The sequence below is a fragment of the Ochotona princeps genome, chromosome 11 (assembly GCF_030435755.1).
Source record: "Ochotona princeps isolate mOchPri1 chromosome 11, mOchPri1.hap1, whole genome shotgun sequence".
Taxonomy (NCBI): domain Eukaryota; kingdom Metazoa; phylum Chordata; class Mammalia; order Lagomorpha; family Ochotonidae; genus Ochotona; species Ochotona princeps.
This window is the reverse complement of record NC_080842.1, coordinates 73,311,211-73,335,895: the sequence shown is the minus strand read 5'-3', so window position 1 is coordinate 73,335,895 and position 24,685 is coordinate 73,311,211. Positions and strand designations below refer to the sequence as shown.

Here is a 24,685-nt window from a genome sequence, read left to right as displayed (position 1 = left end):
ACTGAAGCCGAGTAGCTTATTACTGCCTCCCACGGCAGTCTAGCCTGACTGAGCAAGAACTGCCGCACAGGCTCCACGCTTTGCCTCCAGCCCAGGGCAGCGCTTGGAGCAGGGTCACGGGGCGGCCGAGTGAATGCTGACTGGCCCAGACACAGAACTCGTCCGTGTTCAGCCCCATGACCACCCGGCTCGCAGCCGAATAGAAAGAAGTGTTCAAGTCCTCTGACAAACACTTCCAGTCACTTTCAAGCTTTAAGAAAAGCCAGTGCCATCATGTGTCTGTGTGTTTGTCTCTGTGTATGTGTGTGCCTGTGTGTGCATGTCTGTGTGTGACTGTATGTGTGTGTCTGTCTTGGTGTGCCTCTATGTGTGCCCCTGTGTGTCTGTGTGCCCCGTGTGTCTGTGTGTCTCTCTGTCTTGGTGTGCCCCTGTGTATGCCCCTGTGTGTGCCCCTGTGTGTGTCTGTGTGTGTCTGTGTGCCCCTCTGTGTCTGTCTTGGTGTGCCTCTGTGTGTGTCTGTGTGCCCCTGTGTGTCTGTGTGTCTCTATGTCTCTCTGTCTTGGTGTCCCTGTGTGTGCCCCTGTGTGTCCCTGTGTGTCTGTGTGTCCCTGTGTGTGCCTGTGTCTGTGTGTCCCCGTGTGTGTCTGTGTATCCCTGTGTGTGCCTGTGTGTCTGTGTGTCCCTGTGTGTGTCTGTGTGTGTTCCTCTGTGTGTCTGTGTGTCCCTGTGTGTCTGTGTGTGTCCCTGTGTGTGTCTGTGTGCCCCGTGTGTGTCTGTGTGTCCCTGTGTGTGCCTGTGTGTGTCTGTGTGTCCCTGTGTGTGTCTGTGTGCCCCTGTGTGCCCCTGTGTGCGTCTGTGTGTGTCTGTGTGTGTCTCTATGTGTGTCTGTGTGTCTCTCTGTCTTGGTGTGCCTGTGTGTATACCTGTGTGTCCCCGTGTGTGTCTGTGTGTGTCTGTGTGCCCCTGTGTGTCTGTGTGTCTATGTGTGTCTGCGTGTGTCTGTGTGTCTCTATGTCTCTCTGTCTTGGTGTCCCTGTGTGTGCCCCTGTGTGCCTGTGTGTCTGTGTGTTCCTGTGTGTGCCCCTGTGTGTGTCTGTGTGTCTGTGTGTGTCCCAGTGTGTGTCTGTGTGTCTGTGTGTCTCTGTGTGTCCCTGTGTGTGCCTCTGTGTGTCCCTGTGTGTGTCTGCGTGCCCCGTGTGTGTCTGTGTGTCCCTGTGTGTCCCTGTGTGTGTCTGTGTGTCTGTGTGTCCCTGTGTCTCTATGTGTGTCTGTGTGTCTGTGTGTTCCTGTGTGTCTGTGTGTGTCCCTGTGTGTGTCTGTGTTCTTCAAGGGAAGTTGGGAGGGGAGAGTTAGTAGGAAGTTATTTTCCTTGTATAATTATTATCTATTTTAACTTATCTATTTTAACTGCTAGAAGGCAGTTACTCCCTCATTTTAGCTCTTTTTAAATTTTTAAAATGTTTAAGTCCTGGTCATGCAAACAAAGAAGAAAACCTCAGGAGAAAGAAGCTGCTAGTTATATAAAAACGCAAATTCAAACATTTCCAGGCTTTAAAACACTACTCAATATTTTAGCATGAAAGAGAAGTGTTACCTTTAATATTCGGAGGTTTAGTAATGTGAATTGGGTGCTTGGAGATACCTTGGATATTCTGTTAACAAGAAGAGAATAGCTTTAGTTGAAACACACTTTTTATTTTTTAGGAATTAAAATTTATTATTTCAATCTTAAGTGGATTTTGTTTGTCTTTCGCCCACAGTGGCTAGGACCAGGCTTGGGTCACAGCTAGGAATCCCATGGGGTGGCAGAACCTTGAGTGCCTGAGCCCCTGTAGCAGGGCTGCCTCCTGGATATGGCACGATGAGCCTGTATTTAAAATGCATTATTTTACAAAACATCTTCTGGGTCTCTCCCACGTGGGTGCAGGGTCCCCAGGCTTTGAGCCACGCTCTATTGATTTCCTAGGCCACAAGCAGGGAAGTTAGAAGGGTGTTGGAGTAACTAGAGCATGAGCCAGTGCCCATATGGGATTACAGCACTTGCAGGCACAGGATTAGCTTGCAATGCCACCAGGATAGTCCCTCGGTTTCTCCTCCCAATCGAAAGAAGGAGATGCATGCAGACCAGCTGGACTAAACCACAGCACCAGCTGGCGAGTGCCAGGACTGGGTGCAAGTCGTGCAAGGCTGGCTACAGTATCCCCTGGCAGATGCAAGATCCAGGGCTGGCAGCATGCAGGGGCATTGTGAGCACTCCCCTGCTTGGCTGTACCTAAAACTGGTGAGCACAAGAACCAAGACCGGGGGCGAGGTGGTGGCAGCTATCAGCATAAGAGAGGGCTGGGCCTGGGGGCGGGTGAGGTGGGCTGAACTAAGCTCCAGCACCCATGAGTGTAGCCAAGAGCCAGATGAGATGTGGGCTGGGCCAGGCTAGGCCACAGCTATAACTGGCACATGCAAAACCTGGGGCCGAGGGTAGCCTCGGTGGGAGCTATTGGGTGTTGCCCTGACTAGGCCACTGCACCTGCTGGTGCACATGAGGACCAGGTCTGTGTTGGGCTGGCTGGGTGGGCTACAGCACCCCTCAGTTCCCATGAGTTATAGGGCTGAGGCAGAACTGACCAGGCAGCTAGATCCACAAGTATGTGCATTGGCTGGTGCAGATGACAGAGCAAACCTGATCCTGCACTGCCTGGCACACACTGGACTCAAGTTTGAGGTCAGCCCAGGTGAGGCTTCTTGGGGGACTCAATGTCTACAACACCCTGAGAGGCACAGCCAGGGTGGCAGGGTGGCCTGTTTGGCGTCTGATGACCACAGTCAGACTCCAGAAGAAAAGAAAAACACAAGCCAACATCCCTGAGAATTATGGACATGATGATCCTCATCAAAATATTAGCACACTGATTCCAACAGCATAGGAAAAAGATTATACATCATACCAAGTGAGAGTTATCTTAGGAATGCAAATGGCTTAAAATCCAAAACCCATCAATGTAACATATATCAGAATATATATACAAAAACACCACATCATCAGAAAACGTATTGAAAAGGATCAACAAACATCATACTAAGATGACTAGGGAAAGAAAAACATTTCCATCTAATAAAAACATGTATACGATTTCTCACTTTAAGAAGTTCAGTGTCAAAGTCTGGATAAAATAGTTCCTAGCCAACAGCATGTCAAACCAGCATCGAGTTGGACTGTAATTAATGCATACACCCAAAAGCTATAATTAATGTACATGGCCTGGGAAGCACAGTGTTGTCACGCCAACCAGCAAATAAGGATGCGACTCCTAGAGTCACGCCCCACAGCACATGAAACAAGCTGCTTTGCAAAGGAGATGCGACTGTCTCCAGAAAGCAGAAATCTTAAATTTGAATGTATAATTTTCCATGACTTTGCAGACAGCCTTTTTAGATAATTAAACATCAATTTTTATATCTTAAATAATACATTTTATTTTTGATGTTTACGTAGTTCAGAGGGATGTATGCTCATGTGGAACACCGATTATGGTAGGAAAGGTCAAGGAATAGGGCAAAGTGGATGAGACAACTGCCTTCAATCTTTGGGGAAAGCGGGGAGAGAGGGGAGAGGGTTGCTTCCTGAAGCCCAACTGCATTAGTATCCGGGAATTGGGGACTGCCACCCAATCTCACCCCGGGGCTCCCAGTGTGGAGCCTGTTCTGAGAATACTGCTTAGTGGTTTCAGCAGTTCTGAGGTGTTGATTTCGTTGTTCCAAGCTTGGGGAAATCCTCCCAAGGCCCACTGGCTGACACAGTCCATCTTAGAGTCTCTGCTCCCCCAGATACTCGCTGTCGAAACTCAGCCGGGAGAGCTGTGCAGTTTGTCCTGCCCCCGGGGTACTGGACGTCCTCTGCAGGCCTCGATGAACTGGCTGTCATGTCCCGCATGTGCGTCTGGGCGTGCCATCCACCGCACGGGCTCCAGCAACCGAGGGGCCCAGTTGTGACCCATGCACTCCACGGTCAGTGCACAGCTCCTGTGATTGTCACCGTGGTTGGAGTTCTGAGTCCAGCGGTCCATTTGGGGTGAGGGGAGCCCAAAGCAACTGCAACAGAGGTGACCCTGACTCCTGCGTGTGCCAGCCAGTGCAGGGTCCAGCTCAGTTCATTGCCCATATTAACCTACACACACAGTGACGGTTGCAGTCACCTGGTCAGTTCTATCTGCAGTCCTATCTCACATGCAAACCAATGGATACTGCAGCCCAGCCAAACCCTGTCCACCACACACTTGGCCTAGTTGGAGTGACCGCCAATAACCCTCACCATGCCCATTCTCAGCCCCAGTTCCTGCGCATGTCAGTATGCGCAACAGACTGGTGAAGTATGCCTTACATCCCATGAGGCCCTCCTGCCCCCTCAGAGGCCTGTGCCTGGCACCTCTCAGTTCCAGCTTCCAGTTGATGCAGGCCCTGGAAGCTGCACACGGTGGCACCAGCAGCCAAGTCCCTGTTAGGTGGACATTTGGGAGAGACTCAGTAGATCGGACCTTGCTCTAATAAAAAGGAAGGAACAAAAATGGAACCAGACTCTGTGTGTGTGTGGAGAGAGAACTAAAAACACGCACAAAATCTTCTATCACACTAAGTAACTTCTAATGAAAACAACTGTTTAATTACAGAACAGTGCACAGAGTAGTGAAGATTCAGAGTCATCACAGGCCCTGTTCCTGTGCCCTTTGTTAACATCGGCTGCTCCCACGGTGCTCACCACACCCGGCCGTGGGCACACATAGCAGACCAGCAGACCAGCAGACCAGCAGGACTGCGAGGCAGGTCACTTGGATAAGGTGGCGTTCGTGAGCTTCCCTTGCCCTGAAGTTACCGACCCTGTCTCCAACTGGGCTCTTTGGAAGCAAGGCGCTGTGCACTCCCCATGCTTGGGGGCAGGTTTCCCCACGTCCTTGAGGGAATTATTTGAGTAATTCTACACAAGCGATTATTGCTTCTGCTGTGTGTGCAGCACTCACGCCAGCACGCACGGTGGTGATGCCACTCTGCATTACGATCCAGGGCTGCTCTGCTGCTCCACTTGTTCCAGATTTGGCCACTGCGTCTTTCTGTTGGTTCCTGGGTCCATTTCTTTTGTTTTCAAGATGGATTCACTTATTGTTTCAAAATCAGAGTTACAGAGAGAGGGAGATGAGAGAGACAGATCTTCGGCTTGCTGGTCTACTCCGCAGACAGCAGCTGTGCTCTGGCTGGGCCAGGCCAGAGCCAGGAGCCAGGAGCCGCATCTGGATCTTGCACACAAGTGACAGGGGCCCAAGCACTTGGGATGACATGCCATCATCTGCAAGGCATTCTCTTGCTTTCTTGTACTACAAGATGTCCCGAGCTCATCTTGCAGATTTCACACTACATCCCTAGAATCAAGTCATTTCTCCAAGGAGCTTTGGTCCTGCTTATTGGAAAGCAGTGTCACAGATCAAGCCTGAGGGTGGGGACGGGGAACAGAGCTGTGAGCTAGCTGGTAAGCCTGCTGCCTGTGACACCAGCATCCCATGTGGTCATTGGTATGTGTCCAGGCTGCACTTCTCAATAACAGAATCTCCAGCAGGTCTCTGAGTACAACCGGAAAAGTGCATATGGCACATTTCCAGGAAGCCAGGAAGGAAGCAGGCACCTGGGCTCCTGCCCCCGACCACCCCATGAAAGTCTCATGCAGGCTTCCCGAGACAACATGTCCCTTGTGGCTTGGCTGCACAGGGTGTCCACCAGGCCTGTGAGTGCCTGCTGGTACATACGAGCTGCACATAACTCATGTGTGCTGTCCTTCAGGCTTCACACAAATGCACGTTAACGCCCAAAGCGCAAGGGCAGTTGGGATGACCATACATGCCCAATTGCTGGGGTCCGTGCAGTGGGTGTAGAAGACATGAAGGTGTGAAGAGAACAGCTCCCCTGCTTGGCAAGGACCAGGGGAGCTTCCAGCTGTTTGGCAAGGCCTGGTGGAAGTCTCTCTGACCACCCTGACGCTGTTTCACTCCCTGGCTGCACGGACCCTCAAGCACTGTGGAGAGCGGGACTTTGCCCCAAGATGGCGCTTGTTATTGTCTTCTCACGGCACAAAGGCAGTAAACAAGTTTTAGGAAGTTGCAGAGGATTGGTTCAAGGTCTCATGCAGTCTGCATGGTGTGCGCGTGATCAGAGTTGTGATTGGTGTGTGTGTGCGTGATCAAGGCTGTGATTGGTGTGTTTGATGCGTGGCCAAGCAGCCCTGTTGCAATTGGCTGTTGATAGGGTTTTAACCTAAGTTTGAGAGAGAACAAAGAGAAGAAGAACAAAGAGGAGTAGTGGTAGAGTAGTAGTAGTAGTAGTAGAAGAGGAAGCCTGTAAATATGCTGTAGTTACTGCCCTTCTGTATTATACTTGGATTTCTTGTTTTGTTATGTTATGTAATTAGTTTGTCCTTCAATAAATCCTCATAAGAGCAAGCACCTGTGTCGGAGCTGCACTCGCTGGACGAGGGACCCCGTTAAAGCACCTCACTAAGAATTCTGTAATCTATTGAGGCATTGTTGTTTGCCCCTGAGAGATGGTTTTTGCAACTGATGTGAGCTTGAGAGTTAATGTCACTGATAATGTCTTGGTGAGTGGGCCTTTGACAATTTACACACAGGAGCACAATTAAACCCATGCCATTTTTGGACACCTTATTGGGTACTTAACCATTGCCTCAGAATTTGGCCCAGACATGTAGCACTCCTTCTGGGAAGGGGCTTGAAAATATCCTAAATATTAATGCAAGTGATGGGAGTGAGAGCTGAAACTGCTACGGTTATAAGTATAGTTATTGTTATCTCAAAGGCTAGCCCGTCTTTGTAATTTTTTGGAGTATAGAAAATGTAACTGTTTTAGCCACTTTTATAATTTTAGCTAGAGGAATTAAGGATGCTTTTATTAAAGCAAAATGCTTTTGATTATTGTTTCATTGTTTATGGGGTTGTAGAATCTATAGTTGTAGGGGGATTTAATATTTGAAACTTTTGTTTTCGATTTTACATTTTTCCCTTGTAACCTATTTTCCCATTAAATAATGGGTAAATTGTAGAAATAGAAATGTGGTAGGAATGTACTACTGATTAGCAGGTAATCAATCGCATGTGCCTTGGCCTTGGAGTCCTGGCTGTTGCTCCATGGCTACTGTTGAAGAATGAATAATGGCTTGCTTTGAAGAATATGAATACAGTATTTTGCAGAATTATCTTTAGGGGCACCTGCTTAGCCCTGAAGTGCAGACGGAATGACCAAATGTCTGTACATGCCCCGTTAGTCTTGAAGTAAAAATAGAACAATTAGTTGTTTGTGCAGAAGCTTGTGAGGTGTCTGAGTAAATAAAAAGGACAGCTTTTTCTTGAGCTGGTGTGAGAGCTCACCAAGTGACAGTGTCTGTGTCATTCTTTATCGCCGACTCCACGCACCCTTCCCGAGCTCCGAACTCAGCTGGAGCTGGACTCCGGCACCCAATACCAAGTGGGAGGAGCGATCAGCAGTCACCAAGTACAGGCACTGTGCTCCCAGAAGGGCTGCATTCCCCAGGCGCCTCCTCAGGAGTGGGGCTGGCAGCCCACACCCATGGTACACGATCCCAAACAAGACGCTGACCCTGGCATCTGCTCGGCTGGCAAGGGCTGTGCACCTCCTCACACACGAATGGCAGGCACCCAACATGCTGGGAAAGGAGCAGGTGGGACACTCCAGGCAGAGACACTCAGAAGGTTCCGGAGGCCTCAAGGCCTAGGGCAAAGCTCTACAAGGTGGTGAGGTGCAGCTGCCAAGTGAGCTGTGATGGCCTGGCCCTGCTGAATTCTCTCCCCTGTACCAACCACTTTTCTCCATGTGTTTTGTTTTTTAAAAATTTACTTATTTTTATTGGGAAATTAGATTTACAGCGAGAAGGACAGACAGAGAAAAAGATGTTCCATTTGCTGGTTCATTCCCCAAGTGACCACAATAGTCGAAGCTGGGCTGATCTGAAACCAGGAGCCAGGAGCTTCTTTTGGGTCTCCCATATTTGTGCAGGGTCACAAGGCTTTGGTCCGTGACTGCTTTCCCAGGCCACAAGCAGGGGGCTGGACGGGAAGTGGAGTAGTCAGGATACAAACTGGTACCCATATGGGATCCCAGCACATACAAGTAAAGGACTTTAACCACTAGGCTACTGTGCCAGGCCTTCTCCATGTTTTTATTGCTATGGTTTTTTTTTAAAACTTATTTTGTTTATTTGTTTTCTTTTGTAGTGTTAAGAAAAATGACTTCAGAGAATCAAGATGACGGAATTGGGTAAGGACATGTTTAAAGAGATGGAGAAACATTAGCTGGTATGAAGGAGAGAGGGCACATTCTAGGAAACAGGATAAGACAGAACGACAGAGGGGCACTTGGAGACTGACAGACACAGGGAAGCAGTGGACACAATGCTGTGGTGTTGAAGTGACTGATACCCCAGCGGCATTCAGCAAGTGGTGATCTGAATTGCAGCGGCAACTGGAACTACACCAGCAACAAGCTGGGAATGGGGCATTCACTGGGAGCTCAGCAGGTGAACCCAGACAAAGAACTGCTCATCTTGCTGGTACATTTGATTTAACCAGGAGCAGAGACAGACCAGCAGCAGCAGGTCCCAGAGGGGCAGTGCAGGAACAGGGTGCATTTCACAGCCCAGTCCGCCCTCTACAGCTGTATTGGCACCATTTTGTTTAAGGAGTCAAGGGCTATGGACAGTACTGCGCATTTGCTGAGCTGGGAGTGAACTCATTTCTGGCTCAGTGACTGCAACAACATGGCATCATGCAGGTTCCACCCAAGATAGGTCCGTGTGGCCCTCAGACCTGACACCCAACAGGTTCCGGCAAGATCAGTACCACCACCAACAACCTAGCCATCTAGGACACCTGGTGTCTCCCTAATCCTGGGAACTGCTCCAACTGGAAGCTGAAGAAAGGCTGTGCAGACAAAGGTGCAGCCTCAGCACGGCATCACAGGAGGTGGAGACGGGTGATCCAGGAGCTGGGGCTGCAGAGACCATGGTGGAAGCCTAACACAAGAGCTCAGGTCTGAAACTTGCTGGAGGGAGTGGCACAAGTGACTAAAAGAACTGAGTACTGAAAGCAATCAGTAAAATCAAACTATAGACCTGTGGGTGACACAGCTTAGAAACCTGTCCCAAGGAGAAGAATCTGCTAACCAGAAGCACAATGACCAAGAGCAAAAGAAGAGACAGAGGCACAATGAGTAGTATTACTGAAGATTCCCCTGCAAAGGAGCAAAACCCTATGCCAACCTCAGAGTTAACTGAGGAAGACATTGAGAAAATGGGGGATACATAATTCAAAACACTTGTTATAAAGCTTCTTATCAACAATGAGAAGCATGTAAAGCAGGTGTTCAGGGAATTTAAGGAATATGTCACACAGGAAATAGAAACACTGAAACAAAATCAAGCAGAATTGTTAGAAATGAAGGACACAATGGAGCAAATTAAAATTCAGTGGAAAGCCTCAACAATAGAACTAATGAGGCAGAAGAAAAAATCTCAGAATTGGAAGACATTTCTTGCCACAATGAGGAAACCACCAAAAAGCTAGAAATAGAGCTGACTCAAGCAAAAAAAAAAAAAAAAAAAAAAAAAATCAAGAATTAAGAGACACTATTAAAAGGCCAAATATAAGAGTTATGGGAGTTCCAGAAGGTATAGAAAGATGTTTATTTAAAGATGTATTCAATCAAATATTAAATTAAAACTTTCCTAATATGGAGAAAGAACTCAGAAACAACATCCAGGAGGGGCACAAAACTTCCAATAGGGTTGACCAAAAGTGACCATCACCACGACACATGATTAGCAAACTCTCTTCAGTTGAACACAAGGAAAAGATCCTTAAGCGTGCATGTGAAAAAAAAATCAATTAACATTTAGAGGAGCCCCAATCAGACTCAGAGCTGGCCTCTAGAGGAAACTTTATACGCTGAAAAAGAATGAGGCAACATATTCCAGATTTTAAAAGGGAAAAATTGTCAGCCCAGAGTAATTTACCCAGCAAAGCTTTCCCTTTTCTTTGAAAATGAAATACAATTCTTCCACAGTAAAGAAAAGCTCAAAGAATATGCCTCTTCCAGACCTGCCCTACAGATGATCCTTAGAGATGTTCTCTTGACAGAGAAAAGGAATAGCGCTCACCAAAACCAAAGGCAAATGTAAAATAACAACGGAAGACTAAATCAAACAATGAACAACTTATTGCTAACACGACAGGACTGTATTACCACTATTCATATTAGCCCTGAATGTAAAAGGCTTAAAGTCATCCATCAGGCATCACAGATTAGTGGACTGGATTAAAAAGCCAACCCGTCTCTCACCAACTAAGATCAGCAGAAACTGCATCTCACGGATTTCAGTGTTTCTGTTTTTACTTTCATTTCTTCAAGTTTTTTTTCTCATATTAAATTCTTCACTGATGCACAGATCATACAGCAGCAACATTTTCTTCAAGAAGTTCTTGATTTTCTTTTTCATTTCTTCAGCGACACATTAGTCATTCAGTAGCATGGTATTTAACTTCATGGTGTTTTAAATTTCTTTTTTTCTTCCTGTTGTTGATTTTGTTTTGTGGCTCTTCATTTAAGGGGATGTACAGTAACTGTAATGGAGACTCTCAGATCCAGATGTGAGGATACAATGCAGTGTGCATCCCCACTTCCAGATCAACAATGGATCCCAATGAAACTGCTCAACATATCTTGACAACTGGATGCTGGACTCTGCCATTGTCCATGCCTGCAATACCAGCATACACTTAAACAGAAGAATGATGGATATATTACTGATCATGAAGAACTACACTATTACAATAACATTGGGGAAATCAGTGGTGGGGGAGGGAATATGAAGGGGGAGTAAGGGAAATCCCAGAGCCTATGGAACTGCATCATAAAATAATAATAAAATGAAAAAAGAACACACATACACACAATAAATTAAAACAAACAAATTGGCTACTGCAATATTTCTGTAAGTCTTGATTAAAAGCAGAGCTTAAATATCCTATCAAGAACACAAAACTTCATGTAGTGGAGCCCTGAAGAAAAAATTCATCAAATGGTTGGCACTTTGGAAGACAGAATGGAAAGTATCATAATAGAGCTAATTTTTTTCAGGTGTTCAAAGAAACAGTGGTTAAATTAAACTTATCTCATGGTTCAAGTATAACATTCACAACCTTTACTTCTGCTGATGGCAGGAAAAGGTAATCTTGCCACTTCCAAAGGACACTGGCCATTCTGGTGCACACATCCCTGAAGCACCAAGACCTGCTGCGGCGACGTGCCTTGGGCAACGAGGGGGATCTATGTGGGAGAGTGCCACGAGAGGGGATGGAGGAGTGCAGTGGCCTGGCAGCTCAGCCAGGGGAACTAGGCTTGCCTAAGTCAGTCCTTCCTTAGAGCTGTAAGTCAAGTGGGAGCAGAGACAGCCTCAACTCATCAACTCAGTTTGTGCTAGGTTATCTGAACAGACATGGGCCAGCGGGATCTTGGGCCTCCGGGGACAGCTCTCAGTGCATGCAGCACTCACACTGGGTACCCTAAGCTGGATCTGCCCCGAACACGGCACTTGGAGGCTGAGGGCACATGGCAGCCACAGTCCACAATACCCCTGCCCTGGCTGGCCTTAGCCAGCCTCTGCAGTCTGGGATCCTGTCAGAGCCAGTGTCCACTGTCGCATCCTGCTACCACGGCCTGCTGCTGGGGACACTGCCCTCTCCTTATTCCAGGGAGAGGGCACACCGTCCTCTTGTGAAGTACAGTCCACCCTCACTGTGAGCCTGACCTTATCCTGCTCGTCTCACAGCGCCCTTTGATTCAGACAGAGAGGAGCACACTGCCACACTAGGGACACACAGGGCCCAGTGATGCATGCCAGGGGTGCTTGTCAGGAGAGAGCCACCTGAGGCCCTCCTGCCCACACACAGTGGGTCATCAAGGCAGCCCAGGAAGGTGAGGAGCAGAGCCTCAGGCCTGTGGAATGGCCCATGGGAGGCTGATGCCTCCTTGCCTCCAGCTGCCAGGGATGGAGTCGGCCCAGGCAGCTGTGCTCAATGTGCTTGATTCCTGGGTCTTCCCTGCCTGGCCTCCCTCCTCACTCCCCGTGGCCCACAGCTGCCCTGCCCTCACTCCCCGTGGCCCACAGCTGCACTCCCTCCCCTCCTGTGGCCCACAGCTGCCCTCCCTCACTCCCCGTGGCCCACAGCTGCCCTCCCTCACTCCCCGTGGCCCACAGCTGCCCTCCCTCACTCCCCGTGGCCCACAGCTGCCCTCCCTCACTCCCCGTGGCCCACAGCTGCCCTCCCTCACTCCCAGTGGCCCACAGCTGCCCTCCCTCACTCCCCGTGGCCCACAGCTGCCCTCCCTCACTCCCTCCCCTCCTGTGGCCCACAGCTGCCCTCCCTCACTCCCCGTGGCCCACAGCTGCCCTGCCCTCACTCCCCGTGGCCCACAGTGCACTCCCTCCCCTCCTGTGGCCCACAGCTGCCCTCCCTCACTCCCCGTGGCCCACAGCTGCCCTCCCTCACTCCCCGTGGCCCACAGCTGCCCTCCCTCACTCCCCGTGGCCCACAGCTGCCCTCCCTCACTCCCCGTGGCCCACAGCTGCCCTCCCTCCCCTCCTGTGGCCCACAGCTGCCCTCCCTCACTCCCCGTGGCCCACAGCTGCCCTCCCTCACTCCCCGTGGCCCACAGCTGCCCTCCCTCACTCCCCGTGGCCCACAGCTGCCCTCCCTCACTCCCCGTGGCCCACAGCTGCCCTCCCTCACTCCCCGTGGCCCACAGCTGCCCTCCCTCACTCCCCGTGGCCCACAGCTGCCCTCCCTCCCTCCCCTCCTGTGGCCCACAGCTGCCCTCCCTCCCTCCCCTCCTGTGGCCCACAGCTGCCCTCCCTCACTCCCCGTGGCCCACAGCTGCCCTCCCTCACTCCCCGTGGCCCACAGCTGCCCTCCCTCACTCCCCGTGGCCCACAGCTGCCCTCCCTCCCCTCCTGTGGCCCACAGCTGCCCTCCCTCACTCCCTCCCCTCCCGTGGCCCACAGCTGCCCTCCCTCACTCCCCGTGGCCCACAGCTGCACTCCCTCACTCCCCGTGGCCCACAGCTGCCCTCCCTCACTCCCCGTGGCCCACAGCTGCCCTGCCCTCACTCCCCGTGGCCCACAGCTGCCCTCCCTCACTCCCCGTGGCCCACAGCTGCCCTCCCTCACTCCCCGTGGCCCACAGCTGCCCTCCCTCCCCTCCTGTGGCCCACAGCTGCCCTCCCTCACTCCCCGTGGCCCACAGCTGCACTCCCTCCCCTCCCGTGGCCCACAGCTGCCCTCCCTCACTCCCCGTGGCCCACAGCTGCCCTCCCTCACTCCCCGTGGCCCACAGCTGCCCTCCCTCCCTCCCCTCCTGTGGCCCACAGCTGCCCTCCCTCACTCCCCGTGGCCCACAGCTGCCCTCCCTCACTCCCCGTGGCCCACAGCTGCCCTCCCTCACTCCCCGTGGCCCACAGCTGCCCTCCCTCACTCCCCGTGGCCCACAGCTGCCCTCCCTCACTCCCTCCCCTCCTGTGACAGGGCACTGCTACTGTCCATCCAGCACAGCCTGCATCCTCTGTAGAAGCCTGAACTCTGAAAATACAAGATCCCGAGTTGTGCTAGTTAATTCAATGCTGAAGAAATGAAACCAGACTCTCTCATGCTTGGTTTTTGCTGTGTTCTTGGACAAGTCTTGCTGAAAACCAGCTTCCTCACCCCACTCCCGAAGTCACAGAGGCCTCCACCCCACTAGGCTGACTGCCTCTGAGAAGCAAGACATGCTGGGAACAAAATCAACCCCGGGTGGTGTTTCCAAACTCTACGTTAGCTGACTTCTGCACTTGCACATACTTCCTGCTCCTGCTGCTCCGGGCATCATGGGTAAAGCCAACACGAGATGGCCAAACAGCACCTCAGGACCCAAAGAATGATACACACAGAGGTCCATATTTCATTTATGTATGTTTGTTGAATATGTCCCAGGCTGACTAGAGAAGCCAGGAACCTGCAATTTCCAGTGCTGTTGACAAAGAAGGAAAAAAAACCCACAACACAAGCTGGTCTCAGTGAGGGGACAGGAAGGGACATCCCAGCATACAGGGCTACAGCTGGTGACTGCAGCTCCACCAGGCAGTGCTGGCAGCACAGGGGCGCAGGGGCAGAGTTCTGGAACATTCAGCAGGAGGCCTTCTGGCCTTGACAGCTGGCCAAGCTCTGCACAATCCCCCACGCTGATCTCTCACCCCGTGCGCTGGCTCTCAGTCCCCAGCTGCCCGAGGCCTGTGGGACCAAGCTCAGTCTCGCCAAGTACAAGAATTCCGAATAAATCCTTCCTACCCAGCTTAACTCTGGTGCATTTTTCTTTGGCAAAGTTTGCCAAAATGTATGCGGTACAGACAGTGAAATCTGCAGTTCTAGGAAAGAAACTCTTCTAGTCTCCTTCCTCAAGAATCTAGAAAGAGAAAAGCAAAATAAATACAAATCAGGGAAAAGAAAGAAACTAGTAAAGAACAGAAATCAACAAACTTAAAACAAAATAGAGAAAAAATCAGTGGTCACTTGAAAAAGAACAATACAGTTGAAAAGACTCACTGGACGAACAGAAGAGAAAAGGCTGGGATGAGTAACACGGGAGCGGGACGAGGACCAAAGACTCACACGTACATCTTATAACCTGCACTAAACAGGTCCATTTCTCAAGAAACAGACAAAAATTTGCCCAATATGAAGCAGAAAATGTAAACAATGCTACAGCTAGTACAGAAACTGAATACAGAACTTCAGCTCTCCAAAAAGAAACTGCAAGGTCCAGATGATGTCACTAGAGGATTCTCTTGACTTTTAAATGAAGAAGTAACCTCAGTCCTATCCCGTATCTTCTAGAAACCACAACAGGACATTTCCTGATTCATCTGCTACAGAACTAGACAGAGATAAAGCAGTATCCCTCACGAGTATACACACGAGCACTGGCATCTGAAATCAGAATGTTAGTGTGACAAACACTAACAGGTAGGCCCTTGGCCTGGAGTCACCTTCACGAGCGGCTGAAGGAGACCGTCTCTGACCAAGGCAGGGGACTTAGGGTCCAGGGTCTGGAGGGCCCCTAGGTTCAGCCACCAGCCAGGCAGGGGCACGGCAGTGACACAGCACGGGGTGGCCAGCAAGCAGACTGACAAGGCTCTCAGGGCCGTGCTGTACGCTGTCTGCCTGCCACCAGGATCTCATCATGCAGCCCTGCGTCCTATCTCCTCCCTGCCTCAAGCCACATTAAGCCCCTGTTAACACTAATCCCTTAACCACTAACACTAATCCATTAACTGTTAACATTAATCCGTTAACTGCTAACACCAGAACCGCAGAGCCAAGCTATTAACATACCAGATTTGGGGGGACACTCATACTAAGATTTAAACATTTATTTATTTATTTTATAGGAAGTCATATACAGAGAGGAAGATCTTTAATTTGCTGAGTCACTCCCCAAGTGACTGCAATGGCCAGAGCTGAGCTGCACCAAAGTCAGGAGCCAGGAGCCTCTTCCAGGTCTCCCACGTGGGTACAGGGTTCCAAGGCTTTGGGCCGCCCTCAACTACTTTCCCAGGCCACAAGGAGGGAGCTGGATGGGAAGCGGGGCTGCGGGGATTAGCACCAGTGCCTACATGGATTCCTGCACGTGCAAGGCGAGGACTTTAGCTACTAGGCTACTGCGCCGGGCCCAGATTTAAACAATAGCAAGCATTCAACCCAGAGAATGAGGGCTCAAGCTCACACAACAAGCTGTGCAGGAATGCCTTCAGTCACCTCATCATTAATAGCCAAAAGCTGGAAATAAGTCAGATGTCCTCTAACACTCAACCGCCACTCTCACCTCAAAATGCCAAGTGGCAATAACTTTCCATGCACAACTTACTATTTTTTTCGAAAAGCATCAGAAGAGATTTCAAATCCTTCCTATTAAGAAAATAATAGGGCCCGGCGGCGTGGCCTAGCGGCTAAAGTCCTCGCCTTGAAAGCCCTGGGATCCCATATGGGCGCCAGTTCTAATCCCGGCAGCTCCACTTCCCATCCAGCTCCCCGCTTGTGGCCTAGGAAGGCAGTCGAGGACGGCCCAATGCATTGGGACCCTGCACCTGCGTGGGAGACCCGGAAGAGGTTCCAGGTTCCCGGCATCGGATCGGCAAGCACTGGCCCGTTGCGGCTCACTTGGGGAGTGAATCATCGGATGGAAGATCTTCCTCTCTGTCTCTCCTCCTCTCTGTATATCCGGCTTTCCAATAATAATAAAATCTTAAAAAAAAAAAAAAAAAAAGACATAATTTCAGGCCCAGCGGCGTGGCCTAGCGGCTAAAGTCCTTGCCTTGAAAGCCCCGGGATCCCATATGGGTGCCGGTTCTAATCCCGGCAGCTCCATTTCCCACCCAGCTCCCTGCTTGTGGCCTGGGAAAGCAGTCGAGGACGGCCCAGAGCTCTGGGACCCTGCACCCGTGTGGGAGACCCGGAAGAGGTTCCAGGTTCCCGGCATCGGATCGGTGCAGCACTGGCCCGTTGCGGCTCACTTGGGGAGTGAATCATCGGATGGAAGATCTTCCTCTCTGTCTCTCCTCCTCTCTGTATATCCAGCTTTCCAGTAATATTAAAAAAAATCTTTTTTAAAAAAAGAAAAGAATAATTTCCCCAAATTATAAAAATACATATTCACTGTTTAAGACTTCCTTAGAGACTCTCTTAACTGGAAGAATTCATTAATTGTATTAATCAAAATCCTACCACTTGTGAGCTATTACGAAAAATGTGAGTCCTTCATCCACACAATCTTGAAATAAAGTCACATCACACACATACTACTGTAGCAACCAACTTTACCTAGAACATGAGTCCTAAGAACTAATGTTGTATTTTCCCCCTAAGATCTTTCTTTAAAGATTTACTTTATTTACTTGAAAGAAAGTTACACATGGAGAGAGAGGTATACCCATTAACACACTGCCAAATGGCTGCAGTGTCCTTGGCTGGAGGGCGCCAAGCCAGCAGCCTGGAACTCCTTCCGGGTCTCCCAGACGGAGCAGGGTCCTCAGCCATCTTCCATCTTGGGCCATCTTACACTGCCTCCCTTGTACATCAGCAGGGCGTCAGATCAGAAGTGCAGCATCCAGCACTGCCGGCAGGAGCTTAACCCACTGCACCACAACACTGGCCACTCTAAGAATGTTTTCCCATAATAACACCTTAGCTATATTTTAGTTCTTGATAATTAAGATTTAGGGCCGTGATTTTATTACTTCTATTAATCTCAGTTAATGACCTCTTTTTATTTATATATTTTTTTATTGCAAAGTCAGATATACAGAGAGGAAGATCTTCCGTCCGATGGTTCACTCCCCAAGTGGCCGCTACAGCTGGAGCTGAGCCGATCCAAAGCCAGGAGCCAGGAGCTTCTTCTGGGTCTCCCACTTGGGTGCAGGGTCCCAAAGCTTTGGGCCATCCTCAACTGCTTTCCCAGGCCACAAGCAGGGAGCTGCATGGGAAGTGGGGCTGCCAAGATTAAAACTGGCACCCATATGGGATCCTGGGTGTGCAAGGTGAGGACTTTAACCACTATGCTATCATGCCGGGCCCAGTTAACGACCTCTTATTAACAATAGAAAAACATTCATCTTATTCTTACTAGAGAGTGCTTATTTAGGATATTATTTTTATGTTTTTTTAAGCATAAAAATCAAATAGGAGCTTATTTTTACTAAAAAACATTATCTGTTCATTCAGAGTTCATAGATTCTAACTACCATGTGAAATCCACACCCTAAGAGAACAGATGCCTGCCGGGGCCATTCGACAAGTGAAGCAGTGAGTGCAAGGTCTTTTCTTTCTGCTCCTTCTCTGTCCGTCCATCTCTCTGTAACTCTTTCAGACCAGGAATTTCAGACCAAGCCAGTGATTATCTTAATGAAGGCTGAATCTTCACCGTTTTATTCAGCCATACACTCAAAGAACTAACTCCCATGCCAACCCCCATGCAGCTCCCTGCTAACGGCCTGGAAATGTAGTGAAGAACAGCCCAAGTGTACGAGGCAGGAGCCGGCTCCTGGCGGCAGTCTGGTCCACAGGCGGCCATGTGACAAACAGGAATGAACCAGCAGACAGAGGGTCTCTCCCTGTTACTCCTTCTCTGTACCTTGGCCTTTAAAATAAGTTAAATAATCTGGCCGGTTTGCTCAGTTGGTTAGAGCGTGGTGCTAATAAAATAAATTAAATAAATGTTTTTATTTAAAAATAAATAAATAAAACTGGGGCTGGTGTACTGTAGCAAGCTAACCCTCTTCCCGTGGTACTAGCATCCCACATGGTGCTGATTTGTGTCCCAGCTGCTCCACTTTCCATCCAGCTCCTTGTTACTGACCTTGGAAAGCAGCGGAGGGTGGCTCGAGTGCTTGGGACCCTGCACCCACATGCGAGACCCAGAAGAGGCTCCCCTGGACGCCGGTGTGTGCACAGGCAGCAGCTTGCCCTGCCTCGACACTGGACGGTGACACAGAGGCACACAGGCTTCCTGCTTGTTCTTTTTGGTAGGACTTCTGTGCACATCTGGGAGAGAAGAAGGAAGGGCTGGGGCAGATGTGGTAAAGTCTCCCTGAGCTGAAGTAACAGTAGAAGCCAGGCCTGGGCTGCAGGATGTGTTCAGAACTCCCAGGGCAGACACAGCACCTGAACACAGACAACAAGAGCAAAGGCCCAAAGCAAGGCCAAGGCTGTGGACCCCAAACATGTCACTGCATGGACACAATGCGACAACCAGAGGCAGACCCCAAACACGTCACCGCAACACTGGGCTGTGACCACATGGACACACTGTGACAACCAGAGCCAGACCCCAAACACGTCACTGCAACACTGGGCTGTGACCACATGGACACACTGTGACAACCAGAGCCAGACTGCAAACATGTCACTGCAACACTGGGCTGTGACCGCATGGACACACTGTGACAACCAGAGCCAGACCCCAAACATGTCACTGCAACACTGGGCTGTGACCACATGGACACACTGTGACAACCAGAGCCAGACCATAAGCAGCTGGTCCAAGCACACCGCTGCAGCGCTGGGCACACTGTCAGAAAAACAAGCCAACCCCAGCAGGAAAGGATCCACCTTCAAGAGAGGGTGAGCACAATGCAGGAGAGTAAGGCCTGATTCCTCCATTTCCCATTAATACGGTTATGACATTATTTTTAAAAGTTAAACACTAACCTAGAAGGAAAACGGGACTGGCACAGAACATGACTCGCGCAAACACTGTGTGAAGGGTCAGTTCTTGGCATTACATAATGAGGACAGATCCCGAGCCAGCACCACGAGAGCGCAGTGACCTGAGGACACTGATGTGGCAGGAACCCAAGAGGGGACACCTAACACCGTGGCGATAAGGAAGGACTGGGTGAGGAATGCGGCTGCTCGCAGGTCCTCACAAAGAAGCACAGCAAACAAGAACGGCAGGTGTGAGCCCTCAAGGGGAGAAAGCAGACCCCTCCGCCGGGTGCAAACACACCGGTGGGCTCACTGAGGACCCCAAACCAGATGACACTGAGACACTGCAAGACGAGGCGGGACCCTAACCCAGCTTTTCACTCAGCAAGCATTCTGAGCCCACCACATTCCAGACACAGACCCACGCCTAGTGGGAAGGGAGGCACAGGTTTCCGCTCTTGTGGCCATTGCACAGGATCGTGCCTGGCACAGCCAGCGGTGCACAGAGAGCTTCCGGCAGGGACACAGGGTTGAGAGTCTCACAAAGCAAGCAACCAGGAGGAACTGTTTCTGGACCAAAGAACATGGAAAATGCAGAGGTCCACAAGGAGGAAGGGCTGGTAGGAGTTCCCGCTTCTACTGCAGAGGTATACAGTGCGAGAGAAAGACGCTGCCTGACCAACAGAAGTGAGACCAACTTCAGGGCCACGGTCCTGAGCTGCCCAGACAGCTGAGCATCCAGCAGAGACTGCAAAAACACCCTGAAGGACCAGAGGACCATGGGCAGCATCGGGCCTGCTGCCTCCTGATTCACGCAACATCATGGAGGATCCTCAGGTCTTTCCTGCAGAGAACAGAATCGTGGGTCTTACACGAAGCACTTCTCCGGAACTGCCCAACCAGTCACAACAGCAGGACAAGATATGAGCCAACCACTGCGTGAAGCTTCCGTTATCTCAGAACAAAGGAAAGGAGTTTGTTAAGGCCCGTGGTTCAACAACTGAAATTGTTAGTATGTCATCTAGAGTATCATGCGTAGAGGAACCAGGAGAATGGAGTCCACGGTAACAATCACTCCCGCAACTAGTCCACCTGGAACACAAATGGGGAAATTGACAGTGGGCCTGGCAGGGGCTCAACTGGCTAATCCTCCCCTCACAGCCCATATGGGTGCTGGTTTGTGTCCCGGCCACTCCACTTCCCATCCAGCTCCCTGCTTGTGGCCTTGGAATACAGTCGAGGATGGCCCAAAGCCTTGGGACCCTGCACCTGCATGAGACACCAGAAGAAGCTCCTGGCCCCTGGCTTTGGATTGGCTCAGCACCGGCCGTTGTGGTCACTTGGGGAGTGAATTATCGGACGGAAGATCTTTCTCTCTGTCTCTCCTTCTTTGTGTATATCTGCCTTTCCAATAAAAAGAAATAAATCTTTAAAAAAGAATAAAGACAAAAAAGTATGTGAGTAGTCACCAAAACTTGTCTAAGTTTGATGAAAACCAGAAACCCTCACAGCTAAGAACCTCAGAGTCTCAGGCTAGGAGCATGAAGCAGTCCACCAGGCTGTGACACAGTGACTGCTGGGAAGTAACGGTGCGGGGACAAGCAAAAGGTGCTAGGGAGAGATCTCGTACAGAGACCCCACACTCAAGGCACTGGGACAGAAGCCCTGCCAGCACTGTGCGACCAAGTGGTCAGGCTTGGTTTGTGCTGCCTGCTGCTTCCTGCTATGGCACCTGAGAGGGAAATGGGCAGTGGAGACCCGATGCCTTTGCTGGATGCTGGCTCCAGCCTGGCCCAGCCGCTGCGAGCATGTGGGGAGTGAAGCCACGGATGGAAGGCTCTCCCTCTTTCTTTCTTCGCCTCTCTTGGTATGTGTTTGTGTGCATGTTGCCTTTCAATAAATAATTAACAGATTTTCCCTCCAAAATTTAAAAAAATGGAAAAAGTACTACTCAAAGAAAACTTCAGTGGCTGTTTCAACATTAACATCATTATTTCTAAAATATTTTAAACTTTACTTCAGTAATGCGACTGTTTCAATATTAGGGACAATGCATTTCACAGAAGAGAACATTGTCTGGGAAACAAGGATTATTTAATAAAACAAAGATGGCAAATCATCAGGAAGGTATAAAAACGTCAACCATCTCTGACCCCTTGGCAAGAGCTTCACAAGGAACGAAGCCAGACCCCTGGCATGCCAGGCTGTAGCGCCAGTACCAGGTGGGCACTCCGTGTGCCATACAGCTTACTGATTGGGACCTGGGACGGCAGCACAACATGGTCTGAGTCCTTGGCCCCTACCACCCGCACGGAGGACCTGCAGGAGGCTCCTGGCTTCACACTGGCTCAGTTCTGGCCATCACAACTATTTGGGGAGTGAACCACACCACCCGCACGGAGGACCTGCAGGAGGTTCCTGGCTTCACACTGGCTCAGCTCTGGTCATCACAACTATTTGGGGAGTGAACCAGCAGTTGGGGGCTCTCTCGCTCCCCCTCTCTATGTAAATCTGCCTTTCAAATAAAATAAAATAAATCTTAAAACAAACTCCTCCAAGGAGACAGAGCTTGGAAAAAGCCCACAGCAGTGATTGGAGATTACAGAACTGCTCTCTCAGTGTTAGGCAGAAAACAGCAAAGCTGTAGCATACGTGAAAACCCTATTTACCAACTGGATCTAACTGGTGTTTACAGAGCACACTGTCCTGAAAGGCAGAACACAGCCTTTTTTAAAAATGGTGCTTAATAATTGGGAGAAACCTTGTTTTTTAAAAAAGCTATATGTATTTATTCATTTGGAAGGATTAGAGAAAGTCAGAGAAGGGGAGGGGGGAGGTGGGGAGAGTTCCTCCATCTGCAGGTTCACTGCCCGAGTCCCTGGTGGGAGTCCAGAGGCGGCTTGTGGTCTCCCATGTAGTGCAGAGGTCCAGTGCTTGGGTCATGCTCTGTTGCTCTCCCAGGTACGTGAGAGGGGTGCTGGACTGGAACTGGAGCAGCCAGGACTCTAACCAGCACCTACATGGGATGCTGGCTGTGTGGGCACTGCTTTACCTACTGTGTCACGGTGCCAGCATACAATGTATATTCTTTAAAAATATATATATTTATTTATTTTTAACTGGAAAGTCAGATTTACAGAGAGAAGGAGAGACACAAAGATCTTCCATCTACTGGTTAACTCTCCAAATGGCCACAACGGCTGAACTGAGCCGATCTGATGCCAGGAACCTCTTCTGGGTCTCTCAAGTAGGTGCAGGGTCCCAAGGCCTTGGGCCGTCCTCGACTGCTTTCCCAGGCCACAGGCAGGGAGCTGGTGGGAAGTGGGGCAGCTGGGATATGAACCAGTGCCCACAAGGCATCCTGGTGCATGCAGCCACTACTAGGCTACTGTGCCAGGCCTTGCACATTTATTTATTCTCCAAGAAGCACCATTTTCTGGACCATGAAACAGACTTGTGCAGATTTAAATGTATTCAGGTAACGCAAAGTACATCATTTGACACAAAAGACAGAAATTAGAAACATATTTTAAAACTAAATAACAAAAATATGGAAACTAACAAGTCAAAAAGTACATCAAAAGGATGGCTAGAGGGGAAGGTGCAATGGCTCAGCTGACTAAACCTCCACCAAGTGTGGCATCCCACCTGGGCGATGGTTCAAGTCCCAGCTGCTCCACTTCCCATCCAGCTCCCTACCTGGGACCCAGGTAATCAGGAGAGGATGGCTCAAGTCCTTAGGACGCTGCACCCACATAGGAGACCCAGAAGAAGCTCCTGGTTCCTGGCTTCAGATCGGCTCAACTCTGGTTGTGGCGGTCACTTGGGGAGTGAACCGGCAGATAGATCTTTCTGTCTCTTCTCTCTCTGTAAATCTGCCTTTCCAATAAAAATAAAAATAAATAAATCTATTTTTTTAAAAAGGTTTGCTAGGAAGTTTTCTTAGCTGAATGATACTAAAAACATACAAAATATCAGAAATTATTGAGTGGCAGGAAAACACAGAGAGCCTGAGAGCCACGCCAGGTTAAAGCCTCCTTCAGAGATTCAGTTCAGTCTCTGCCTTGACAAACCAGAAAGCAGAGCAAAGACAGTCCCCCAGGGGCCAGTGTGGGGGTGCAGGCTCAGCTGCCACTTCAGACACCGGCATTCCGTGAGTGCCAGCCAGAGCTCTGCTCCTCAGCTGCCAGCCCAGCACCCTGCTGATGGCCTGGGGAGGACAGGGGATGGCGCAAGGGCTTGGCTCCTGAACCCACAGGGGGAGCAGAATGAAGTTCTGGACTTAAACAGACCCAGTTACTGCAGCCATTTGCAGAATGAACCAGTGGATGGAAGAGCTCTCTCTCTCTCTCTCTCTCTGTCTTTCAAATAAATAAATACTTTTTAAGGAAGCACAACAAAAGAAATGATAAAGGCCAAAGCACACATCAATGAAACAGAAAATAAAAACAACACAAGAAAACAGAAATACAAACCCAATTCTTTCACAAACTGATAAGGCATAAGGCGGCGATGTCCCCGCTGCAGACCTCAGGCCAGGAGTCACGACCGGCCTTGTGTCAGTAGGCCAACAGTTTAGGTGAGATGCAGACCCTCCACAATTCGGCCAACAACACAAAGGCTACTTGAGAAAGTCACAGAAAGCACAAATACAAGGTAAGCCTATGTCAGTATCAGCAGTTGGGAATCCTAGCAGTTGCTTTTTCATGACAGGTTTTCTCCACAGATTTCTTGAAGACCCCTCGATTGACAACCTGAATAACAGTATGTCATTAATGAACTTGCACTGTTAGTTAAACATCTTTCTATAAAGGAAACAGAAGTCCCACATGGATATGCCAATAAATTCAAATAATCAAAAGGGTAATAAAACTAATCCTATAAAAAATCTTCCAGAAAACTAAAAAGGAGTACTTCTTCATGAATTATTTGATGTCAGAATTATCCCAACTCCTAGAACAGATACAATCATGGAAAGAAAACCACCATTAAAAGATTCAAGAAAATTTGAATTTAAAAACTACAAAAGTTGAGCAAATTTAACCCAACAATACAGAAAAAGAACAAGCAGGCTTCAGTCCGGGGTGCAGAGCTGCTTCCTCACTGGAACCCGCACGTGGAGGAGCTCTGTCTCTCCTCGCTCTGCAACTGTGCCTTTCCAATACAACAAATCTACAAAAGAAAAACCTGGGAATGTAATTGAAAAAGAAGAAACTCTTACAGTCCTCTCAACGACCACATTGAGAACTGATCCAAGCCAGCACTGACTTCGAAGCTCTCGGGAGCTCGGGCTGTTTGGGGTTCCTGCAAAGCATGCAGGCAGCACTGCTC

General features: G+C 49.7%; 1 protein-coding gene across 1 annotated transcript in view; it reads right to left on the bottom strand.

Annotated features, from left to right (window-relative positions):
• Window positions 1–24,685, bottom strand: part of POLN (DNA polymerase nu) — an 87,620-nt gene that overhangs the window by 25,985 nt on the left and 36,950 nt on the right. Inside the window, exon 13 of the mRNA XM_058670396.1 lies at window positions 1,595–1,652. Coding sequence (XP_058526379.1) covers window positions 1,595–1,652 — 58 coding nt within the window. The remainder of the gene's footprint in view (window positions 1–1,594; window positions 1,653–24,685) is intronic.